The sequence below is a fragment of the Cetorhinus maximus genome, chromosome 1, assembly GCF_964194155.1.
Source record: "Cetorhinus maximus chromosome 1, sCetMax3.hap1.1, whole genome shotgun sequence".
In the NCBI taxonomy this organism is placed as follows: domain Eukaryota; kingdom Metazoa; phylum Chordata; class Chondrichthyes; order Lamniformes; family Cetorhinidae; genus Cetorhinus; species Cetorhinus maximus.
Window position 1 is genome coordinate 68,860,122 of NC_135879.1, and position 27,265 is coordinate 68,887,386.

A 27,265-nucleotide genomic window follows, 5' to 3' on the forward strand; every position below is an offset into this window, starting at 1 on the left:
CTCACCTGTTTGGGCCCTCTCTCTGAAATTATGTGCCCGTTTCTTGTGGAAGGGCAAAAGAGAGCACTTGCTGTCCTCTAGGGCCAATGGCTGCTGCTCCAATTCATTGGAGGGTGCATGTTTCAACACTGTCAGTTCCTCAGCAACGTGGCGGCTCAGAAGCATTCTAAGGGGTCATTAAGTGGCTTGTACCCACACCCCTCCCATTTTCAGGAGCAGCATGTGTCCTGAGGCTCCTCAGCTGATGTGTCTGCTGGAGGCTGAATACCCAGAGACCTTAGTCTTAGGACAGTACTCACTTTGCCAGAGCGTATGAGGTCAGTGAACCTTTCCAAGTTCTTCTCACAACATTTCTGCCACTGACAGTGGCAGCAATGTCTACTTGCTTGGTATGTGTGAGTGGCTTCTGGGAACCTCTTTCCAACTTCTGGGAACCTCCAGCATCACCTCCCAGTCAGCGTTTGAAAAACAAGCGGCTGCCCTACTTCAGGTTCCAAGCCTCTGGGACATCAGGGAAATGAAAAATCCAGCTCGCAGTTGTCTCTGAATCTTCATTGTCCACCTTCAGCACTCAAAAGGCAGCCACAGTAATGATTGCCTTGATGAGTTTGAATTGGGCCTGCACTTGAATTGGCCCAGCTCCACTCTCCCTCACACGACTGCTAAATGACTGCAAAACTGTTTCGATATCAATTAAGTAGTTATCCCTGTGAAACTCCGAGCTAATTTTTGTTTTTCCCCAGGGGTGGGTTCAGGCCCTGGAAACAGTCCCGAACCCCATTCCCAGCACAAAATTCCAGCCTTATATGTTTTATAAATTTAAAGCACATTCCACGAATCTGGTAGTGCTGATGCTGATTGCAATTGCATGTGGTGGTGGTGTGTTACAGTTCACTCAGGGAGTTCAAGTTGCTGTGTTAACATGCACTTTTACACTAGGGATGGGCAACAATTGCTGGCTTTGCCAGGATACCCAGACCTCATGAAAGAATTTTTAAAAATTTTGAAAAACTCACAGATAATTCGAAAGGGTTGTCATCCCTAGGATGATGATCTGGAAGTTGTCAAAGTTATGAAGAGATATAACAGCGTAAATAGTGATAGATTGGTTGCATACAGTAGTGAGACAATTAAAGGGTAAGTTTAAGGTAATCACAAGAACTAGAAAACACTGAGAAAATTTCCGAATACGGGGTCATTAACAATGTGTTACTGCAGAACTCATAAGTCTTTTTAAAAGGTAATCAGATATTTACTTGTAAAAGTAATATTTAAAGAATGTTGGTGAGCCAGGTAGAGAGTTGAATTAGACTTGGTGGCTTGAGGAGGAAAACAGCAGGACAGAATTGATGGACTGAGTGGCATTTTTCTGTGCTCTAACATTGGCGGTCAAAAGGCACAACTGTGAAATGCTGTCATAATGAAAATCAGATGTACGATGTAATTAAAACATGCTGAGAAAATTATGGGATAGATACTTTTACCACTTATTTACTGTTTGCATTTTTTCATTAATCAGAGTGGAATTTCACCACCTTCACATCTATATTATCAAAGTAAAACACAGCAGTGGTATTCAATGATATTTAAGGCCAATTTTCGAGATCTGACAAAAAAAACATTAAAACAAAAATAACATGGTCATATTCTAACTATTTTCCATGGTAGGATTTTAGGTACACTTTATATAAAAATGATGTGTTAATTTCAATGCATAAACTAATTGCATTTTTTTGTACAGCTTTCAGAAGCTGAGGTGGTACTTCCCACGTACTACTACTGCCTGAAACTATGAAAGCTCAGGTCGACTTTCCAGTATTAATTTACAGTGATCTATTAATTTGAGTACAGCATGGCATAGTTGCAGGAAACCTTCACCTAAGAGGGTGGTAGTCAGATTAATTTTGTTTATTTATTCTTGACATGTAGGCCGCACTGGCTACTTTTATCCCTTGTTGCCGTGAAGCAGTACTGGTGGGCATTCTTTTTGATTTGCTGCAGTCCTTGTGGTAACTGTGTATCTACAATGGAATCACATAGGATATTGACCAAGTGATGACAAAATATTCACAAGTGAGAATGTTATGTTACTTAGAAGGGACCTTGGTGTTCTTGCATATTGATGCTGCGATCCTCCTCAGTAGTAGAGATCAGGGGATAGGTGAGTATTTTGATATTTGCTATCTTGCAAAAGAGTGCCATAGGATTAAATTCAGTTAAAGTAAGATTGAATTTAAATATTACTCTGCAGCTAACTTGCCTCCACCACCTGGTTGGTAATCTTTTCTTAATGTTCATCTCAGTGAAAGCAGTATGCTGGCAGGCAGTAAAGGTGAAAATTATCCCCTATATTTGTGCATTTATTATTTGTGCTATTAATCAGCCTATTGATTTATATTTCATCTTGTTTCACTAAATTGTCAATTAGGCTTTAAAAGCACCTACAAAATTACAGTATTTAGGCCACATAAGGGTTTTCATTGTAAAGGCCCCAGGGTCATAGCATATAACTAGATACTGGGAAGTAAAGTTAAATGCCTGCCGATAAATGATGCAGGATCAACTTAGAGCAGAGACGGGTGACACCAAACTCAAGAGAATATCAAGCGAATACCAAAACTTGTAAGCCTCAAAAATGTTTTATCTTAATTTATTTTCATCTCTAGACTGCAAACCATCTCCTTAAACCCCTAACCCTTCCGCCCTCGCTTCCAACAATAAGTGCGACGAGCTAAAAGCAAAATACTGCGGATGCTGGAAACCTGAAACAAAAACAGAAAATGGCAGAAAAACTCAGCAGATCTAGCAGCATCTGTGGAGAGAGAAACAGTTAACTTCTCGAGTCCCTTTGACTCTTCTTCAGAGCTCTGAAGGAGGGTCATACGGACTTGAAACCGTTAACTCTGTTTCTCTCTCCACAGTGTGAGGAGCTCTTGGACTTTCTTGTCACTAAGATCGAGACCATCTGATCAGTTGCCTTTGCTGCATCCCTTCCTTTCTCTAGCTCACTTGGCCAAACTTTGTCTAATGTTCCCACCCCTGCTCTAGCCCTGAACTCAAATTTTCTCTGTTTTCTCCAGTTAAATATTGGGAAGAATGAAGCCATTGTTTTCAGTCCCTGCTTCAAACTCTGTTCCCTTGTTACCAACTCCATCCCTCTCCCTGGAAACTGTTTGAGATTAAGCCAGTCTATTCACAACCTTGCTGTCACCTTTGACATTGAGATGAGTTTCCAAACTCATATTCATAATATCACTAAAACTGCCTATTTCCATCTCAGTAACATTGCCTGACTATATCCCTGTCTCAGCTCATCAGCTGCTGAAACCCTTATTCAAGCCTTTAATTATTTTTAGGCTTGTCTATTTTGATACCCTTCTGGATGGTCTCCCATATGCTACCCTCTGTAAGCTTGAGGCCATCCAAAATTCTGCTACCTGTGTTTTAACTCATCCTGTTCACCTGTGACCCCTGTGCTTGTTATCTACATTGGCTCCCAGTCAAGCAATGTCTTGATTTTTAAAATTCTCACCCTTGTTTTCAAATCCCTCCATTGCCTCACTTCTCCCTATCTCTGTAATCTCCTCCAATCTCATATCCTTCAAAATATATCCGCCCCTCTTATTCTGGCTTTTAAAAAGCCCATGATTTTAATTGCTCCTCCATTTGTGACTGTATCTTCATTTGCCTAGACCCTAAGCTCCGGAATATCCTCCCTACACTTCTCTGCCTCACTAGCTCACTTCCCTCCTTTAAGACACTTCTTAAACCCTGGGGGAGAATTTTTCCTATGCCGGGTGGGCGGGCAGGAGGGAGCGAGCGGGCTCATGTCACATGAGCTGGGACATGTTTGTGAAGTTTGGAAAATTTATTTATTTATTTTGTAAAAACTTCAGGAAACGGGTGGATGAGGTTCCCTGAAAAACGCGAAGGCCGCTTGAGCAGAGAAGTATATGGAGGGCATTCCAGAGCTTAGGGCCTAGGCAACTGAAGGCACGGTCACAAATAGAGGAGCAAGTAAAACCAAGGGCTTTCTAAAAGGTTAATTACTTTCTTAATGGCCTTAATAGGCCGTTGACATTTCGGCAGGCGTGCAGCCTCCTCCGGCACACGCCCGCCGAATGAAATATTAAGATGACGTGTGATGACGTTGGGACACATGCCCGATATCATCGCGCGTCATTTTACGCGTCGGCATGTTGGGCCCGCCCCCGCACGCCGACCGGAATTCAGCCCCTGCTTCCTTGTCTAACCTTTTGCTCATCTGAATTAATCCATAACTTCCAAGCTCCCCCGCATCGGATTTGAGGGGTAGCCCTCTCAGAACTTTAAAGGTAAGGGTTTCACGGCAATTGCCCAGAAGTGCAAATTTCCTGTGGGCAATCGTCCTGCTCTGGGAACCATCTGAAAATGCAATTTAAATCGCAAACTTCAGATGTTTCTGGCTGTATTACACAAATAGTTACTCAAAAAAAGTTAGAAGAATTAAAACCTCTTCTAACTTCTGGGTAACTATTGTAAGACACGCTCCCCAATCCACAACACAGTATTCCCTACTCCCTCTCCTGACTCCTCATGGGATTCCCTCTGACCCGACCCGACTCGAATCCCCCCACCCCGGAAGACGCGACCCCCACCATGACCCAGCCTGAACCCCCCATCTGCTGCAGGTCCAAACTGTTCTTCACCCGGCCCCCCATGCCAACACCTTCCTCCCCCCGCCACACTCCGGCCTTGCAGGCCCAACAGCCCCCTCCCGCCTCCCTGACACCCCTACCCAACCTGACTGGACATTCACCTCATATGAACAAGAAACATGAGTCGGCCACTCAGCCTCTCAAGCTTGTTCCGCCATTTAATAAGATCGTGGCTGATCTGATAGTAACCTCAAATCTGCATCCCACCTACCCCTGATAATCTATCACTTATTTGCTTAGCAAGAAGCTATCCACCTCTGCCTTAAAAATATTCAAAGATTCTGCTTCCACCGCCTTTTCAGGAAGAGTTCCAAAGACTCACGACCCTCTGATAGAAAACATTTTGCCTCATCTCAGTTTTAAATGGGTGACCCTTTATTTTTAATCAGCGACCCCTAGTTCTAGATTCTCCCGCAAGAAGAAACATCCTCTCCATATCCACCCTGTCAAGACCCCTCAGGATCTTGTGTGTTTCAATCAAGTTGCCTTTTACTCTTTGAACTCCAGCGGATACAAGCCTAGCCTGTCCAACCTTTCCTCATAAGACAATCTGCCCATTCCAGGTATTAGTCTGGTAAACCTTTCCTGAACTGCTTCCAACATATTTAAATCCTTCCATAAATACTGTATACAGTACTCCAGATGTGGTCTGACTAACTGAGTGCTCTTATGAACTGAAGCATAACCTCCCTACTTTTGTATTCCATTCCTCTCGCAATAAATGATAACATTCTATTAGCTTTCCTAATTACTTGCTGTACCTGCGTGTTAGCCTTTTATGATTCATGCACTAAGAAACCCAGATCCCTCTGCACCTCAGAGCTCTGCAATATCTCATCATTTAATATGCTTCTCTTTTATTCTTCCTGCCAAAATGGACAATTTCACATTTTCCCACAATTTACTCGATTTGCCAGATTTTTGCCCACTCATTTAACCTATCTATATATTTTTGTAGCCTCCTGCCTGGACTGGACCTCCCCCGACCTCCAACACCCCCTCCCGAGGTCCGACCACACCCACAATGTCCGACATCCCCAACCCACTGATGTCCAACAACCCCAGCTCCCCACACAGCCCCCCCGATGTCCAATCCAGCCCCCCACCCCTCCTGATGTCTGATGCCCCCCTCCCCCCACCCCACACTGTTGTCTGACCACCCCCCACACACTCTCAATGTCTGACACCCCACTCCCTGATGTCTGACCACCCCCAACCCCCTCCGATGCAGGCATCCTCACACCCACCTTGCCGATGTCCGACCCCCCCCGAACTCCCACCCTACCTGATGTCGACACCACCCCCACCACCAGCGATGTCCAACCACCCCCACCCACCCCCATGCCTCACCCATACCTGACCTCCGATCCCCCCACCCCCCAAATCCTATCCACTTAGCTTAGGCACTTACCTTCTCCCTGGCCTGTCAATTTCAATTGGACCTTTAAACTTACCTGGCTAACACCAGCTAGTGCTATAAAAAAGGGGCCGTGTCCTTCTTCAATCCAAATCTGCTGGACTGCGACACTGGGCTTTGGAGACAGCTGCGCTGCCTGGATCTTGCTTGGCCTGATTCGGAAAGTCAGGTCAGACAGGCATGGAAGAAATTTCACTTAAGTAATTAGGCGTGCAGTGGCAATCCGATGCTGATTGCCACTCCAAGGAAGTTATGGTCCAAAATCTCGTCGTGTCTCGTATATTTTGCTTTATAGTGCTGTTGTGAAGCAACTTGAGATGTTTTAGTATGTTAAAGGTGCTATAAGTTGTGTTTATCAGTGAAACACAAGGAGTTCCAACTCCTCTATCCTGTCAATTTGTTCCAGAATTTGAGACCAAAGCAGTTGAAGCCTTTGTCATGCAAAAAAACTTCACACTATTTGAGAAATAACAAATAACTCCACAGTGATACTTTTGAGATAAGGGCCTGAATTTTTTGGATAGCAGGGTTATGCTTCTTGCCATCTGAAGAGTCCCGCTGACTCTGAATGTCCTGCAGCCATTTCACACTCGAATGAGCATTAAGTGGTTGCAGGCAGGACTTCTGCCTCTCACTTGGGAGGAAGTCCTGCCTTAGAGAGGCTGCCGGCTAATCTGACCTAAAAACCCGCTAGTGAGGGAGCGTAAAATTCTGGCCAAGGTTTTGTATATGTCACACATTTGTTTATTACATGATGTTTCACCATTTTCTCAATGCAATCCTTTCTGTTCCCATTGTTTTTCTAAATTTTTCCATGGCATTGTGACATTACTTCTCTTCAGCAACTTTATTTTGGAATTCTCACATTAATACTTTTGGCATTATTTTGCAAGTTTTCATGAGATAGGTATAAAATATTCAAGGTAAAGTTAATTACATTAATGCCTCTGACTGAAAATTGTAAAAACAACCTTGCTATGTCCTTAATCATTCATAACTGAAAGTAAAACACTATTTTGTCTTTATTTCAACAATAAAGAAGATGCTTACTGCAGTACATATTAATATATCAGAGTCTGTGATAGAATTAATTTTATTTAGTTTACCCTCATTGATTGTGTAAATAGAAACTCCAATGATAATATCTTCTATGCTGTAATCCAGTTTTATGTGGAATATTATTTTCATGTTTTTGGGAGTGGGAAATATGTTACTATCACCAGTTATCTAATTTTTCTAGTCAATTTTGCTTCCAGGATATGTACCTGGTGTATCATCTCCATTACCACAAAGTGACATTCTGCCTTCTGGGATTTACAGAAACTGATAGGGACTGGCATTTTGGCCTTGGATGCAAAACTACTGATCACGTTTTGCCACTGTTGATGTCTATGGGGACATATAGGGGTGGAAATAGAAATGCATTTTCAATTGATATGAAATCAAAAGATAAATTACATCAAAAATTACATCAAAAACAGTTTCAACCAACTCCTTTGTCCTAAGAGTACAAAAATAAACTTTTCTGGGGGCATATTGTATATCAATATTGTAAGCTGAAGGTACGATGATAGCCATTCCTAAAACAGTCATTCATATTTTCAGTTACCTCGCTTTTTCTGACTGTTTTGTGCGTGTCGGATGAGAATAGATCATTAGGCCAAATGTGTTGCCTTATTTTCTATGAGATTTCATTCCTTTGTACCAGCCCTCTCTTACACCACAGAATGGTTCTGTTCTTCTGTGACACTTAATGACTGGAAAAAATAAGAGCTCTGGTTAGTGTTAAATATAGCCTTAAACCTGGATTCAAGCTCATTTCTTTGTATGTTTTTGTTCCAGTATGTGGATGTGACTTGGCCGAGGGTGGATTTTTTGTGAGACAAGGGGAATACGTCTGCACTTCTGACTATCAGAGGCTGTATGGAACACGGTGCTTCAGCTGTAATGAATTCATAGAAGGTGAAGTGGTTTCAGCTCTGGGAAAAACCTATCATCCAAAGTGCTTTGTTTGTGCTGTTTGCAGGTAAGAAAATAAATTCTTACAGAATGATGGTATTGTGATGGCCTATAGGGGAAGGGTTCAGTTTATAATTATTAAGGCCCCATAACGCTGTTGGTTGGTACAGCCAAAAAAGGTTGAAAAGTCTGTCTAAAGACTCCAGAGTGGATTAGTGAGGGGGGTGGGGGTGGTTGTTGGTGGTATGACTTTGCTTGGTATCCTCCTGGCTGGCCCATGTTTGCTGCCTGGACACTCTTCTACTCATGGTTGATGATGGACCTGGACTCTCCAAACGTACCTGTGTCCATCATACACTAAACCTTGAGCAAGTCCACAGGCACAGAAATGCTGATCCAGCCCATTCCCTCCACTCTGGCCCCAGTCTTGCTTTCATTGGTTCCAGCAGACTCGCACTATAATCTTTTATGGTTATGCATGGTATTGAAATCTTAGATTTGCACCAAACCCTTACACCTTCTACATTTGTTTTTACAATGTTATGGTGTGTTTATACAATTGAAGTTTTAATTCATGAAAGACACAAAATCATGACGTCTTACTCAGAAGTGCAACAAATCTTTATAGATATCTGTGTTACATGCTTGTGACGCAGTGAGTTACGTAAATAAATATTGTAAATTAACTAATAGGGTATTGTAAGGTTCTATTTTGGGATGTTATTCTAGGTCACACATTCCATTGATTTTAGTACTGAATCATTCATGTATGTGCCTCAATAGGATGTGAGATATGTTAACATAATCATACCAGATTTTATTCACAGGCATAGTGTTATGATCCCCAGCTGAGGTTACCCCTGGACAAGCCTGACCCCAGGCTGGACCCTAGCTTGATAGATCCTAAATTTTAATTTGTTTGTTTATGTATGTGGAGAGTAGCTACTGAACAGAGGAGAGAATTCTCCCCCCGTTGGGGGGGGTTGTGCAGGAGCGGGTGCGGGCAGGCGCACCTAATCAGGTCCATGCCACCATTTTACGTGGGCGAGCCAATTAAGGCCCGCCCAGCATGATGTGCACCAGGAAGCGCTGTGTACTCCTTGTGCAGGGGGATGGGGGGTTCCCTGAGTCGGGAGTGCGCTCTGTTGCGCATGTGCATGGAAGAGCGCAGAAATCTCCCTGAGGCACCCATAAGTTTTAAGTTTAAAAAATTTTAATAGAGGAAAAAAAAATTTAAGACATGTCTCCTCATGTGACAGCTTTCTCAATAGGGTTAATTAGTTAATTAACGGCCTTAACAGGCCTTTAACAGTTCAGCGGCCACGCAGCCAAGTTGGTTGCACGCCCACTGAACTGAAAATCTAAATGAGGCACAGTGACATCAGGACACATGCCCAACGTCACCCCGCGTCATTTTATGCCTCGGCGAGTGGGGTGGGGCGAGCCGAAAATTCTCCTCAAAGTCACAAAAGTCAGCTGATGAACTTCTAACAAAAGAATTAAACATTTATTTAACGAGAAAGGATGAATTATATTACAATACTCCTTCATCCACAATCATACCTTTACAGATATATATGGATTTGTAAGGATAACACAATTTATAAAAGCTATCTTATACTCTAATGTTCACAGTAAGTACAGTCCATGTAAACCAATTAGTGACTGGTCGTTGGACACACCACAGTCTGAAACCAAGTGACAGATGCCACCCCAGACAGATGCTATGGATCTCTCTCCAACTCACCAGATAATTGTCATACAGTGAGCCAATCAGTTTCATTGAATTCTGTCCTTCACACGAGGGTTTCCAATCTCCACTTTCCAAGAACTCACCTTGGAATCTTCTCCCAAACCGATGCTTTCTCTCAGATGCCTTCCGCAAGAGTTTACCTCCAGTGTTTCAAACTCTCCTTCTGATGCTCCTCTTTCCTGGGTCACCATATGCATTCAAGCTTTCTTCCACATACTCTCACTCACTGACACAGCAATCAACAGTACATTACTGCTTCACATGCCCATAGCAAAGAGTTACAGACCATCAGCCATCTCTTTGGACCTTCTTGTCTCTAGCAAGCTGTTCTCACTTTAAATCTGCTTTCTGCAGCTTTGGTCTCTTTAACTCTGAAGCTTGGAGCCTTCCTCTCTGCCTCTTACTCTTAACTTCACTTAGGACCTTTTCCAGGTTTCTGTCCTTCCTTTGACTAGAAGTCTGCTTGGGACTTTCTCCTGTTTCACTCTCTAGGATTTTGGGGTCTTTTCTTTAACTTGGGACTTGCTATTTGTCCCTTTTGTTCCAGTCTCCCTCTGGTAGCTGCTTTTAACCAATTTTAGCTTGGGACTGGCTATCTATCCCTTCTAGGTGGCTCCTGTTTGGCAGCTGTCTTCAAAGCTGAACTCAAAACTGCTGTTTATTTAGTTTTCCTATGTGTGTCTGTGGGAGGGACCTGCCTCGCTGGACCCCTGTTTTTTTCTACTCTTGTGTTTGCTTAACTTCTTAAGTCGTAAAACTCTCATTAGAAATGCAAGCACCTTTTAAAGTGAAACTAAAACTCAATTTGACCTTCCTTAACACACAGGTACAGAAATAAAAATTAAACTTAAACATTAAAACTAAACCTCATTCCTGACATCCACAAAAATACAAATATAACTAACTTAAACTGTCTCTATTTCCTAATACCTTCCCCTTTGGAGGAAATAAAGCTTCACAACAGTAAATGTTTCTGTACAATGGCCTTATATCCACCACATACAAACTTAATATCATGAAGCTCTAACAATAGCTTATTACATACTATACAAATATATTTTCCATTTCATTTGACAACTACCCATCATATTGTGCAATTACAAAGACTTAAGCAAAAGAAAGTCAATAAATGTAACAAGATTAACAGAATTTGCACAGCATATTATTATCATAACTCAACTCTTATGTTTCTTTTTCCTCTTATTCCCAATCTTCAACGCAGCAAAGAATATTTTATTTAAGCCTACAGCCCAATCGTTCTTTTTGTTTGCTGTAGGCGTAATTCCATCATCAGGCTCATTTTCTGAACTCAAATGTGGTGAATTCTCATTTTGCTTTCCTAACACCCACAAAAATACAAATATAACTTAATTAAACTGTCTCTATTTCCTAACACTAGAAACAAAGTCACTGAAAAATTTGTTGTAGTAAACATAGGTCATAAGCCTCATCGTCATCAGACAACAATAGTAAATCTATAACCTTCTGCTAGTTGCCTGACCCATTTGATTTACTGTTCAGAATTTCTTTTGTTGTGTTTTTGTGGTTGCTAAGCAACAAGCCATCATCTGTGGTGTAACAATTTACACAAGGCTGTGGGCTCCATTGGAACTGGCCAAGTTGTAATAAAATTTATAAACAAGTTGTTAGTCATTTCGCTTTTGTTTTCATGGTTTTTATTTGAATTTTTGTATTTCATCAAAGTGAGGCCCATTAATATTAAGGTACAGAACAAATTCCTCTTTTGGCTCCCAGAGGGCAGAGAAGAAAATGGAAAAGATTGGTTTCTCATGGTGATTGGCAATATAGAAAACATCATATGGCGGTCAGAGGTGGCTTCTAAGGTGAATTTTTGTTACTGGCTCTGTGTCGAGCGTCAGGCTTCCATTATTACAATAGGAACACAAGAGCCACTGTGACTATATTCCACATTCTACGTCAATCCAAAATGTTCACACACGATATAGCTGTTGTTATGTGGAACATGCTACAAGGCTTTGTTCTTGTTCAGAATTCTGTTTGTTGTATGTAAAGTTTAAATGTAGAATTAACCATCGCTTCCTGAATTAGGATTCTTGAAAGATGTATTAAATTATGGGAACTATGTGGTTTGCCTTTTGGTATGCCAGGTAAATTAGTCCACATTTTTCTATACCCCCAACAGCCACAAGCCTTAATTTCATGTGTTTTCTGCTCTGCTTTCAAATACCCTTGATTGACCGGATGGAAAATCAGTTTTGCACCCAAAATTTTTCACCATGTACTTACTCCCTGTAAGCAGCACTATCCATTGGGAGTGTGAAATTGGCCTTTATCTTTGTTCAGACCTGATCTTACCAATGACAAAATAACATCATGAACCAGCTTCAACTAATTGTCACAAGCAACAAAAATATCACCTAAGATTGTTTTTGCTTAGTTGAAAACTTTGTTACTTTAAGATTGGAACATGTCATGGCAGCAGTTACATGACAGATGTTGTAGCTTGTTCACTGAAGCTGACCGAAACTTACAGCTTATTTTTGTTATTTGTGGACTACTTGTTCAGCCTCACTTGTACATCACGTGGTCCTACAATGTCAATTTAGTATTGTGATTTCATGCTTGTGGAGATACGTTTTCTCCATAACCTATCCCAGCGATAGTGAATCTGCTGAGCTTAAGATCCATAAAATTACAAAAAATAGATTTACCATGTTTGTTCAAAAGCAAAATGCTACAGATGCTTAAAATCTGAAATAAGAAGAGGAAATTCTAGAAATACTTGGCCATTCAAGCAGCTTCAAATGCAAGGTTATGGACCTGAAACATGAGGTGGAATTTTCTGTGCCTGCTGGCGTCGGACATGATCGGTGGCCTGAGCGGACACTATGGCACAATTGGTTTTATGACGGTGAGAAACCAGTTCGCGATCGTCCACTCAGCCCATTGATGGCAGGCCACGCTTCCCGTTATCGGACGTCAGGAACTTAATTGTAATACATCAGCATATCATTATCAGGCCAGCCTGCTGGAATCGTCCCCCCACTGATGGATCGCTCGCCCACATCAGCGGGAAAGCATGCCAACGTGTTTCACAGCAGCACATAAAAGGCGTGCACTCAGTGGGCTGCACTTTGAGGGGAACCCGGAGGTGAGTACACAGTAACACCGTGCAGCGCTCGCCAGGGTCGCCTGTTGGACTTCAAGCTTCAGGGGCATCAGGGTGGGGGGGGTCAGGATTAAGGGCAGCCCTGCTGTTGAATATACAGCACAAGCATTCGGGTTGGCGGGTAGGGTGGGTGAGGGAAGTGACCGCGCATTAGGGAAACCTGTATAGAGTGATCAATCCTCTGCAACTGAGACAGTTCAGGTGCAGTGACGTTTATATGATTGGGGTCGGGCTCCTAGCTAATCTGCCCACTGAAGCAATGCAGAGGCATCAAAGTGCCACCAAGTTCTCCAAAGCTTCCAGCCACCCCCCGCCCCCACCCTCCCCCCACCCCTCCAGCACAGACTGCAAATTCATCAGCATTTTAGTGGAGTGCAGAACAGTTGGACGACTGCACATGTGCAATCTCCTCGCTAAAGCTGGCCATGGAGCAGTCACTGCTGGAGGCGCTAACAGCCCCTTGCAATGTCTTCATCCCGGTTTGAACCATTCTCCCCCATGGTTCAAGCTAATAGGGCAGCCAATAAGTGCGGGTTAGGAGAATACCTGTGCCTGAGCTGAGAGCAAGCATGCAGTCCGGTGGGCAAAGCTGCCACCAATCAGGTGGGTGGGGTTTTGGGCAGCCATGCAGCGCACTAATCTCTGGCCATCCAAGTGGTGGCCAGCACTCTCCAGGCAGCGTTCAGGGCCGTCACACTTAACCAGGACAGGTTCTTAGTACACCCATGTGTCTCTCTCTTTCATCCTGCAGGAGGAGTACATCAGGATCATGGGAGCTTGGTGAACTAGCTGTATGCCTGATGGCCTACAGAATGTGAAGATGATGGAGGAGAGAGCGACTGAGGCTCCTGGCCGCGCAGAGGCCGGAGCAGCAACCTCAGGAAGATGGGGCGGCTGGGGTTCCTACACATACCGCCCAAGAGCTACAGCGAGCCTTTGCAGGCCGGTGCCTAGTGACATCCAGGGTCTGTCAACACCGCCTTTCATTCCTGATGACCGAGAACCAGTGTCGCTGAAGACTGAGCATGTCTAAGGAACAGGTCGGTTGCATCTGCCAGCTACTGCAGGATTCGGTGCCACGGGGACATGGAGGGCATCCACTGCCAGTGGCTGTGAAAGTGACTGCGGCGCTCAATTTCTATGTCAGTGGCTCCTTTCAGGGCTCCACAGGTGACCTCTGTGAGATCTCACAAGCCTCCACTCACAAATGCGTCCATGAGGTCATGGATGTCATCTTCACAAGGGCACACAGCTTTGTGCATTTCGCCTGAGACTAGGACAGCCAGGATACAAGAGTGATTGGATTCGCCCAGATCTCGGGTTTCCCACAGGTTCAGGCTGCGATCAACTGATTTCATGTGACGCTCAGATCTCTGTCACAACACGCGGTGAACTACATCAACCGCAAGAGGTTCCATTCGCTGAATGTACAGTTGGTGTGCCACCACCAGAAACACATCCTGCAGGTGTGTGCACAGTTTCCAGGGAGTGTGCACGACTTCTACATCCTCAGTCGCTCACAGATCCCTGAAGTCTTACAGGGTCCACAGAAGCCACAGGGTTGGCTCCTTGGGGACAAGAGCTACTTGCAGAGGCCATAGCTGATGACACCCGTGCGGCGGCCTCAGACTGCAGCAGAGCGACGGTATAATCAGGCTCGTGCTGCAGCTCGCAACTTGGTGGAGCAAACCATCGATGCTGAAGATGCAGTTCCGGTGCCTAGACTGGTCTGGTGAGGTCCTGCAGTACAGTCCTCAGAGGGTGTCACGCATTGTCGTTGTCAGCTGCGCCCTTTACAACCTGTCACTGCAACAGGGTGAGGAGTTGGCTGAGGAGGAGGTGGAGGATCTGCATGTCTCCTCCAATGAGGAGGACGCCGAAGGGGATGAGGGTGAGGAGGTCCTCGGAGGTGGCAATGAAGGGAACGAGGCCTTCGCACTGGCTAGATGAGGCAGGCGCGCTCGAGAGGCCATCGTAGCTGCTAGATTTGTGGAGGATGATGACAACATGCAGTGAAGTGACCCCAAAACCCTCACATTGCATCTGTGAACGTTTGACTCCAATCTGGCTTATGGCAGTGCATATACTCTCTGTGAGAATGCTCCCGTCGTGGACACGCAGTGGAGGCCCTAATAGTCACTCAATTGCAAGAGGATGATAACAACATGCAGTGAAGACACTTCATAAATCTTCACATAGCCTCTGAGAACGTCCGACTCCTGTCTGGTGAGGGCAGCTTGCTTGCGCTCTGTGATCAGGGTCATATCATAGAGCCGCAGCCATGAAATGTTAGAAGCATCTGACCCTTTGTCCGCCTTCAGCACCTAAGCCCTTCAGGAGCACAGCATCACTGATCACAGATGCCGAAGAGATGGGGCCAGCCCGTCCTTAAAGGTGCTGAGAGCACACTGAGAGAATGACAGAACTCCGTGGTGCCTGCCCACTACATTCTGGCATCAATGACAAGAGGTGGAGGCATCAATAATGTTCCCAGGGAGTGTGAAGCTGGACTATCACTTTGGCCTGAAGACTGCATGAAGCAATGGGAAGAGGCCCTAGAATTAGACACCTGCCTTTATCTTGTGCAGAAAGGTTTCATGTCTGAGTGACAAGAACACTGCTCATCAGAACAAGGAGCCATAGGCAGGGAGACATTCTTGGTAGTTTATTGACAATAGTGAATGGTATGTACAAGTGATTAACACCCGGAGCCCAGGCTGTACAACTAATTCTTCTTAACTTTCCTAACCCTACCATCTTGATGCTTCCCCGATATCCGACACAGCAGAGGTGGAGGCAGCCTGCTGACTGCTACATCCTGTCTGTGATGACCTTGGCGGACATCCTCTGGAGGGCCAGGACGTGGAAGGTCCCGGCCTGCTTTCGGGACCCTGCTGTGTGGCAGTGGCACGCTCCTCGTCCTTTGGACCTGGAGCTGCTAAGGTCACAGGAAGCGGGGAGTTGGATGGGCCGAACACTCCCGGAGTCACCTGGATGGATGGGCCCAGAGTGTGCACCTGCTGATGCTCTTCCCTGTGGGTGCCTGGGGGCCCCAGGCTGACTCCTTGAGGAGCAGGGGTAAAAGAGTGAGATTGGGCTGCCCGCACACTGTTGGAGGCCAACTATGGATTCAGCGATGGAGTTGAGTCTGCGCAGCAGTGCACAAGCAATGTCCTGGACCAAGGTCTCCATGGCGGCCCCCACTTTACAAGTGTTGACCTTGGTGTGTTGGCATGCCGGTGCTATCACCTCAAGAGTGAAGGCAAACAGACTCCTTCACCGTGCCTTGCAATCTGAAGAGTGCAGCAGACATCCCTTCCTGCTGTTTCCGAGCCTGCCTTTGCAGCTGCAGGAGCTGTGACATGACCGAGTTCAGAGGCCCATCATCTGACTCAGACTCAGCAAAGTACTGGCCTCCAGCAGTCCTCCGAGTGCCGGAAACCTGGGAAGTCCCTGCTTCCGCCTGCTGTGGATCAGACTTTGCGATGTGCTCACCAGATTGTTATCCCGAGGCTATTCTAAAGCTAGGTCCCACCAAGGAGTGTGTCTCTGCACTGGTGGAGGATGTGGGTGAGCGGTGTGACGGGACTTCAGGGAGGGTGCCACCAGATTCCTCTTCAGGTGTTTCTTTGGGGCTTGATTGGGTTGTGCACTCCATCGGCTGTTTGGCAGATGTGTCTGTGAAAGCAAGGGGAGATAATTAGTGGCCTGTGAAAGAGGGCATATCACTCACAGCATGGTTGTCTGATGGATGTTGCACTGCTGGATCATCACTTGGTAGAGCATGGCTGACCTCACATCAGCACAGGTCCAGAACCTCACTGTCCAGGTGGATGACTCTGCTTTCAAAGTCCGTAGGAACCTTGATTTCAGGCATTCTGCCACCGGTCTGCGACTTCTTCCTCTTGTGTACCAGCTTGACCTGCTTGAATAGAGATGGAGAAGGTGTAAGCAGGACGGTTGCCAGGCCAGATGATAAGTATGCCTGGCCTGTGAGGGTGGTGAGTGGTCCCATGGACGGGATGAGGATAATGAAGGTGTGTGTGAGAGAGTGAATGGCGATGTCCCTTGAGCCGGCAATGAGTGAGGGCCCTGTGGATGTGTGATGGGTTTGTGAGTTTGTGAGTTGAGAGTGATGAGAAGAGTGACTTACCCTGGTGGAACAGAGGAGATCATTCATCCTCTTGCGGCACTGGTTGGCTGTCCTGTTTTAAAGGGCGTTGGCGCTGACCGCCGCTGCCACCACCTCCCAAACCGGGTTGGTGCTGTTGCTGCCCATCTTGCAGCCAGAGCGGGGGTAGAGTACATCCCGGCGGGCCTCCATGGCGTCCAAAAGTCACTCGATAGACATGTCGCTGAACTTGGAGGCTGAAATCTTCTTCATTTTCAGGGCCATGTCTTCCATGCAGCAGTTGTGAGCTGGAAGCACAAAGATGTATGTTTGTGGTTGGGCTTTAAATATGGTGCGCGGCGTGATGCAGCGACGGGGTGATGGCAGGCAGGCGAATGAGAGCCCGGTCGCCATGAAAACAGCGTGTTTCCCAGGAGTGCATAAATAGTGTGGCGAGTTTGGGACGATACGGCGTGAAACGTAGTTTTACCCACCTGCTGCCGCACTTACTGCAAATTTGGGACGATTCCACCCATAACCTCTGTCTCTATCTTCAAAGATGTTGCCTGAACTGCTGAGTATTTTCAGCATTTTGCGTTTATTATCAGAATTGTGCTCTGCTCCAAGCTGTGTCCTCCCTTCCTGCTTCAAGTACAATCTTTCCAGTTAACAAACTAGTCAACACTTTGTTTTTATACCTCAGCTCCATGCCTCACATATGCTGTGAGATGTGCTGGCATGTGCCACACTGGACACACTGGCCATATTATTTTGGCTTGCCTCATTTCAGTTTTTTAATATTTAAGGAACCAAGGTGAAGGACCAAGGCTCATACTTACACCAACAGGTTGAAAACTGTAGAGCAGAAGATATTAATTCAGAGGGCACTAAAATTGGATTTTAAAAACATGTTGACTTGTAGATATAGTGCAAAAGTGACTGAAGTGTGAACATTTCACAAATTTGAGATCCTGAGAATGAATGAGTTCAAATGGAAAATTGAATGATAGAATCAAAAGTTCCACAATTCCACACTGCTGTTTTCTGGCAAAAGAGCGTTAACATAGATTCTATATTGGCCTCAGCAGAGAGGGGCTGACCAAATCTTAAATTACTGGTCTGGATTATCTAAATATGCAGGAGAGGAGATTTTTTTTCTGTCATGAAACACCAGCTGGAGTGGCACTATTCCAGAGAAAGCCAGGAAAAGATTCAATAAGAAATAGATTAGGTCCAATTTTGTCAAAAATCTCTTGCTACAGTGGTCTTCAAGCAAATCCTGGGTCCTCCTCAAAACTCATACCAGTTCTCGATTGTTGGTATAAGAGAGAAGTACTGAAGTAGTCCAAGAACTTTGCCAGATATGCTTTTCGATTTGAGGAATGGGCAGAAGACTTGCCCACATTCCCAAAAACAGCACTTCTCATAAAGGTGCAAATGGGGTAGAGTCCTAATGGGATTTTTTAAAAAATTCATTCATGGGATGTGGGCATTGTGGGTTAGGCCAGAATTTATTGCCCATTCATAATTGTCCTTGAGAAGGTGGTGGTGAGCTGCCTTCTTGAACCTCTGCAGTCCATATAACACTCACAGTGCTGTTAGGAAGGGAGTTCCGGGATTTTGACCCAGCGACAGTGAAGCAATGGCGATATATTTCCAAGTCAGGATGGCAAGTGACTTGGAGAGGAAATTCCAGATGGTGGTGTTCCCATGTGTTTGTTGCCCTTGTCCTTCTAGATGGTCATGAGTTTGGAAGGTGCTGTATAAGGAGACTTGGTGAGTTTCTGCAGTGCATCTTGTGGATGGTACACGCTGCTGGCACTGGGTCGGTGGTGGAGGCAGTGAATGTTTGTGGATGGGGTAGCAATCAAGCAGGCTGATTTGTTCTGGATTATGACAAGCTTCTTATGTGTTGTTGGAGCTGCACTCATCTTGGCAAGTAGAGAGTATTCCATCACACTCCTGACTTGTGCCTTATAGATGGTGGACAGGCTTTGGGGAGTCAAGAGGTGAGTTACTTGCCTCAGCATTCCTAGCCTCTGACCTGCCCTTGTAGCCACAGTATTTATATGGCTAGTCCAGTTCAGTTTCTGGTCAGTGGTAACCCCCAAGATGATAGTGGGTGTTTCAGCGATGATATACCTTTGAATATCAAGGAGTGAATTATTTTGTTTAACCCCTATTTCCAATCTTCTGATTGGAGACTAACTGCACCTGCAGTGTAGCCTGATAGGTATTACAGGCTCATAGAATGTTACAGCACAGAAAAAAAACATGTTTCACCACATTTTCTTTGCATTACCTGCTTAGTTCCATTCCCCTATTCTCTCTCCATGCCCTTTTAATGTTTTTTTCTTTTTCAAATATCAATTTCTCTGAAAAGCTATTATGAATTATAAGAACTAATATAGATTATACTCTGCAGTGTCACTAGCAGAGTATTCCATGCCCTAAAAACCCTTTGCATATAAATACAAATTCTCCTAGCTGCTCCATTTGCTTTTCTGGTGTCGCTCTGGCTATTGGCTCACAGAACTGTAGTGTTATGACACAGCAGTTGGTAAAGCTAAGTTATTTAAAAATTCCAGCAGGAAACTTTAAACAACTGTCATAACCTATATTTTTATTTCTGTATGTTTGAGATGCAGCTCTAAATTCAGGAATCAGACCACCAGTTCTCAAGACGTTTTATATCAAAATACATGAGACATTTATTAATTTACATAAGTTAAATATATACACATGGCTACAAATTACGACTATCATAACTTTTAACAAATTCCCAAACTAATCTTCATTAAGGCAACAGCAACATATAGACTTTAAGGAGACACAAGGGAAAGCATTTTCACCTTACGAATTCAAAATTAGGTTCCTTTCACTTTGGTTCCTTTGCACTGGTAGGCTTACAGGCTTTGATCTTACATTGTCTCTGCCCTGCACACATGCAACTTCTATCGGTTATACCCAGCATATCTCATTGAATGTAAATTCTCATTGTATCACCAGCCCCTTTGAACTCCGCCTCTTCTAAAAATAAAACCCCTTTCATAGTACCAATTTTATTAATAATATAAACATTGCTTGGTGTCTGCTAGCTAGGTGCCAGATTTCACTCCCCTTCTTGAATGCTCTATTCAACAAAATGCAAATGCACTCTACCTCTCTTACATCTCAAAACTAGTATACATCAAAGCACCCAGACTAGCTGGCTTTAATCCAATTAAGACACACCCACAAATCAATCCACTATTTTAATAGAAAAATAATTTCCAATAATATACATTAATTGCTTCATGACATCCCCCTCCCTATTGAAAAATGAACCGTCATAATTTTAAGAGCTGGCTTCATTTTAATAGCCCATCTTACACTACCTCCTATACTTATTACACTAATACATTACCAGATGCATGCATTAACATAACAATATATATACACAACTCCTTGGTATCAACAGAAATCACACCAGTTCAGTGTCCAAGTTTTAAAAATGTCCAATTTTCCTTTAAGCTTCAAACTCTTGATAATGCATCTGCGAACAGATTTTCTCTTCCAGCAATATGTATAATCCGTAGACTAAACGATTGTAATAATAGACTCCATCTGAAAAGCTTTGTCTCAAAATTTGTCCAAAAACTTCAAAGGATTATGGACTGTATCATCAATTGTTTCTGATGAATTGTTTGCAACATAAATTTCCAAATGCTGCGATGCTGACACCAAATCCAAAGTCTCTTTTTCGATGGTTGAATATCTTCTCTGTTGTACGTTGAGCTTCCGTGAAAAACACTCTATCGGTTTTTCAATTCCAGTGTCATCCTCTTGTAACAGTACAGCCCCAATGCCTATATCGCTTGAGCCAACAGCCAACTTGAATTGCTTGGCATAATTGGGTACTGTCCAAACTGGAGTCAGAGTTAATGCAATTTTCAAATTATCGAATGACTCCTTACACTCCACTGTCAAATTGAAACTTTATGTTTTTTTTAATAGTTCAGTCAGTGGAGCAACCACTTGGCTAAAATTTGGTAAAAATTTCTAGTAAAACCCAATCATGCCCAGAAATCTCAAAACTTCTCGTTTTGTTGTTGGCACTGGGAAATCCACGATAGCTTTGACTTTCACATCTTTTAGAGCTACCTTACCATGTCCAATGGTATGGCCTAGATATGTAACTTGCGCTTTTGCAAATTCACTTTTAGCCAAGTTCATAATCAAATTAGCTTCTTGTAGTCGAATAAATAATTCTTCCAGATTCTGTAAATGCTCCTCCCATGTCTGACTGAAAATGATTAGATCATCAATATAAACAGCACAAATGCTTAGATCTGCAATTATTTTGTCAGTCTTCGAAATGTCACAGGTGCATTCTTCATACCAAATGGCATGACTTTAAACTGAAATAGTCCACTTAGCGTTACAAAAGCTGATGTCTCCTTTGCTCTCTCCGACAACAGTACCCGGCAATATTCTTTTAGCAAGTCACTCTTTGTGATAAATTTTGATTGTCCCACTTTCTCAAAACAATCTTCCGTGGTATGGGATATGAATCCACTTCTGTCACCGCATTCACCTTTCGATAGTCCACACATAGTCTTTGCATTCCATCCAGTTTCGGTACCAGTACAATAGGTGAATTCCAGTTACTGCAACTAGACTCAATGATATCATTTTGAAGCATGAAATCAATTTCTTTTTGTACACTTGATAACTTTGCCAGATTTAATCTATAAGGTTGTTGCGTTATTGAAGCTGAAATTTGTACCGATATACCATGCAAAGCTAAATGTGTCTTTCCCAACTTATTTCCACAAATAGGTTTGTGTGACTGCGATAGCTTTTCCAAATCACTTTGACACTTGCTTGGGAGGCAACTCAATATTTCATTTAAATTTTCAAGCACCCCCTCATTACCCAATTTGATTAGAGGAAACTCAATTTCAGAATCCTGCACTTCCAACTCTTTCTCATCATCCACCATCACTAATGCCTCTTTTTGTTCCTCTTCCCTGTCAAACATATTTACATGACACACCCTCTCCTTCTTTCTTCTATCTGGTGTATTTATTAAATACTTCACTCAATTTCTTTTCAATCCTGTAAGGCCCAGTAAATCTCGCATTTAATTAATCACCTATTACTGGAAACAAAACTAATACTTTCGCTTCAGAAATAAAACTGTGAGTTTTAGCTTTCTTATCTGCTTTCACTTTCATCACTTGCTCTGATGTCTTTAAATGTTCCCTAGCCAACTCACATGCTCTGTTCAATGTTACCCTGAAATTTGATACGTAATCCAGGAGAATAATTTGTGAATTTTGACTCACCAATTTCTCATTAATCAATTTCAGTGGTCCCCTTACCTCATGACCATAAACGAGTTCAAAAGGGCTAAACCCAGCCAATGTATTAGGAGCATCTCTAATAGCAAATAACAAAAATGGAATTCCTGTACCCCAATCCTGTGCATTATCCTGACAGTATGTTCTTATCATAGTTTTCAAAGTTTGATGCCATCTTTCCAAAGCTTCTTGTGACTCTGGATGATAAGCTGTTGACTTAAACTGTTTTATCCCCAAACTGTTCATTACTTCCTTAAACAGCTACGACATGAAATTTGACCCCTGATCTGATTGTATTTCTTTAGGTAAACCATATCTTGTAAAAAAATTAATTAACTCTCACAATCATCTTAGTTGTAATATTTCGTAAAGGTATCACTTCAGGAAACCTGGTAGACACATCAATTATTGTCATTAAATACCGGTTTCCACTTTCAGTCTTAGGGAGGGGTCCTACACAATCAATCATGAACCTCGTAAAAGGTTCTTCAAATGCTGGTATTGGGATTAAAGGCACCGGCTTAATCACTGCTTGTGGTTTTCCAGTTGTTTGACATGTATAAAGGGTTCTACAGAATTTGACTACACCCCTATGCAATCCTGGCCAAAAAAAAAACCCTCTATATCGTTTCCTGTGTTTTCCTTATTCCTAAATGTCCCCCCATTGGAATTTCATGAGCAATTCTCAGAATCTCATTTCTGTACCCTAATGGGATAACAATCTGATGCACTGCCCTCCAGCTTTCATTTGCTGAGACATGATCCGACTGCCACTTTCTCATCAAAATATCTTGTTGAAGATAATAACACACTTTTGCCTCTGTTTCTGAATAAGCTTTCTGCTATAACTGTTTTAATTGCAAATCATTTTTCTGTAACTCCACTAACCTCTTTGAGTTAAAAATTTCAGCTAAATTGTCCTGTATTCCTTCCTTTTGATCAATGTTATCAAACACAGTGCCAGCTAATTGATAGCTTCTCCTTGCTTTTGAACTGCCTGCCTGTCTCGTTTGTCTTGTTCTTCCCTATGAGCCTTTGACCTCATTACAACACAATCAGGAAATAATCCAGGATGTTCCTTCTGTAATACCTCTGTTGAAAACACTTCTACAGGCTGCTCAACCACCATAGGCATCACCCACATTTGCGATCCAGCTATATCATTACCCAGAATAAATTGAACCCCTGCAATGGGCAATTTTTCCACCACTGCAACTATAACTTTACCTGTCTTCCATTTGCTCCTTAAATTTACCTTCCACAATGGAATAGATCTGGCATTCCATGAACCCCACTTCTCCTTCAATACTCCCTTTGAACAACAAATATCACTATCCCACAACATTAAGAATTGACTAGCCCGTGTCTCTTGAAATTTTAACATCTTTACCTACTCCACCCTGTACACGTGGAAAGACTTTCCCTTCACACACAAAGTCTTTAAACATTTCTGCAACCTGCTCCTCAGAATTCTCTTGAGTAAACTGTGAACACACTCCCACTTCTTCCCTTATCACTGATTCTCCCTGTTTCACCTGTACACAAACCACTGGTTTCTCCTGTGTCTAAACCTCAGAACCCACAGTACTTTTACTTCCAGAACTTTTCTGTACCCGAACAATTCCAACAGATTTTTCTTGCAATCTCCAACACACTGACTTCATGTGCCCCACTTTATTACAATGAAGACACCTCAATTTTCGAATGTCACTTCTACATTCAATACCTTTTTTTATTCTGAGAAAAAACTCCCTGGGAACATCCAGCTACTCCTCTTCTCTGACTACCTGCCTTCCTTTCACCTTCCCACGTTTTATCCTTTTGCAATTTGAAAGGATGACAAAAAAATGGTTTAGCTCTATGAACTAACTCATAATCATTAGCCATCTCTGCTGCTTGTCTTACAAAAGTAACCCTCTGTTCCTCCATATGAGTTCTCGCTAATAAAGGGATTGAATCTTTAAATTCTCCCAAAAGAATTACTTCCCTAAGAACTGCATACGTTGTTTCTATTTTTAACGCCATATCCACTGGTCAAAATTACTTTGTTTTACTCTATCAAACTCAGTCTAAGTTTGTCCAAGCTGTTTTCCCATATTCCTAAATTTCTGCTGGTATGCTTCAGGAACTAACGCATATGCACTCAAAGTAGCCTTTTTCACCACATCATAATTCACCAACATTTCTTCTGATAGCGAAGCATATACCTCAAGCCCCCTACCTAATAACTTAGATTGTAATAATAATGTCCAGTTTTCCTGTGGCCATTTCATCTGTTTAGCTAGCTTCTCAAATGAAATAAAGAATGCTTCAAAATCTTTTCCCTCAAACTTTGGAAGAGCTTGTACAAATTTAACACCTCCCCACTGGGTTCCACTCTGGAGATAAGTTCTTCTGCACCTACTGGCATCTCTGTTTTAACTGCCAACATTTTTAGTTGGAATTCTCTCTCTCTTTTTTCCTCCTCCTCTAACTTCACAATTTCTAATTCCCTTTTAAAAGCCACTTCTCTGTCCTTTGCTTCAAATTCAAGCATCTTAATTTGTAACTGAAGTCTCACTACCTCCAGCTGTAGGTGCTGTGCTATACTTTTACCGATATCTGATTTGCTAGCCCCCTCAGGTAACCCCAATTTTAACTTATCTGCCAACTCTGTTAACTTTTGATTACTTTTTCTAACCCAATCAGAGTTATGTCTTCTACTCCCAGACAAGTCTTAGCAATTGCCAAAGCCATCTTGCAGTCTTATTGCTTCTAAAATACCTCACCAACTCCTGAATTCAACATGCTTCTTATACTCGTAACCTTAAGATTCACCAATTCCTAACCAATCAAGGAATTAGAAATATTTTATCCTGCTAGAGCCCCCAATTGTTATGACAGCAGTTGGTAAAGCTGAGTTTTTAAAAACCCCAGAGGGAAACTTTAAACAACTGTCATAACCTTTATTTTAAGTGATACATTTGAGATGCGCTCTAAACTCAGGAATCAGACCACCAGTTCTCAAGAGGTCTTATATAAAAATACATGAGATATTTATTAATTTACACAAGTTAAATATATACACATGGCTACAAATTACTACTATCATAACTTTTGACAAATTCCCAAACTAATCTCCATTAAAGTAACAACAATCTATAGACTTTAAGGAGACAGCAGGCAAAGCATTTTCACCTTCCAAATTCAAAATTAGGTTCCTTTCACTTTGGTTCCTTTGCAGACGCACTGGTAGGCTTACAGGCTATGATCTTACATTGCCTCTGCCCTGCACACATAAAACTGCTATTGGTTATACCGAACATATCTCAATGAATGTAAATTCTCATTGTATCACCAGTCCCTTTGAACTCCACCTTTTCTAACAATAAAACCCCTTTCATAGAACCAATTTTATTAGTAATATAAACATTGCTTGGTGTCTGCTAGCTAGGTGCAAGATTTCACTCCTCTTCTTGAATGCTCTATTCAACTAAATGCAAATGCATTCTACCACCTCAAAACTAATATACATCAAAGCACCCAGACTAGCTGGCTTTAATCCAATTAAGACACACCCATAGACTAACCCTGTATATTAGTAGAAAAATAATTTCCAATAATATATCCGAAGGGCCTCTTCTGCACTGTGATTTTCTGTGATTCTGTGAATATACATTAATAGCTTCATGACAGTAGAAATAATTTTTCCATGTTTAGCTTACAACAGCCATTTAGTATTTTGAACATTTCTATCAGATCCTCTCTTAGCCTTCTATCTTTGAATGAAAAGAGCCCCAATTTCTCTAGGCTCTCCTTATATCTAAAGATTCCCAACAACATTGTATGTGCAGTGGAAACTGTCTACATGTGCAAGAAAAGTTGCCAAAATTATGGCATGAGGGAACAGATTCAGCCCGGAGGAATTTTCAGCCTCCTTGTCCTTGATATGTGTTTTGCACATTTTTATTCAGAGTAATCAATTTCAAATTTTAGGTAGCTTAGTGCCTCAGTACATTGATTTATCTATATAAATATTTGGGTAACTTTGGTAAAACAAAGATCCAGTATGGAGCCCTGTCTGACTGGAGAATCAGGTACTGAGGTCATTGCTATGCTTGATTTGCAGCACTCCCAATTTACCAGTGATTTAAAATAGGTCTTCATAGACCTGGAGCAATTGAGCACAATGGCCTCCATCCTTAACTCTCCAGTACTATGTGCCCATCAAGTGAACGGTTGCAAAATTTACCTTCTTGTTGATGTGAAGATTTGCTTGTAGAAGAGATTTGTACCTGATGATGTTTACCAGGGGTAGGGTGGTCCTCTGGACTATCTTCTGATTGCCTAAGCAGGTTGGAGAGAAATTATCCAATTTCTTTCCCTCCTAATTGACATGGGTTTTATCAGCTTTTTTGCCTCCCTAGGGCATTACATGGCTTGCGGACAGGGTTGGGATGTAATCTTACTATGCACAAGACATCACGTGTAAACAGAGGTTCAGAAATGTGCAATCTTGAATGACAATTTAAAAGGACTGTTATAGTGACTCTTAACTAGTCTTTATCAGCTGTACTTATTTTGGTAGATGTGTCTTTGCAGGAATCAGTAAGTAATTTTCTTTCTCACTGCTTGTCAAGATATAGGGCAGAATTTTACGCTCCCCTGCTGGCAGGCTTGTAGGTGGGGCGTGAGCATAAAATTTCTCGGATGGGCTTCTTTTACATTGGGGCAAGCGAGGCCCTTAAGTAGTTAATTATTGACCACTTAAGGGCTTTTTCCCACCCAGTCTCAATTTTCAGGCTGGCAGGAGGAGTTCCGGGGTATGGGGTAAGCCCGAAAGTAAGTCGGGT

General features: G+C 42.8%; 1 protein-coding gene across 1 annotated transcript in view; it reads left to right on the plus strand.

Annotated features, from left to right (window-relative positions):
• Positions 1-27,265, plus strand: part of ablim2 (actin binding LIM protein family, member 2) — a 397,169-nt gene that overhangs the window by 74,847 nt on the left and 295,057 nt on the right. Inside the window, exon 3 of the mRNA XM_078542183.1 lies at positions 7,957-8,140. Within this exon, the coding sequence (XP_078398309.1) occupies positions 7,957-8,140 (184 nt within the window). The remainder of the gene's footprint in view (positions 1-7,956; positions 8,141-27,265) is intronic.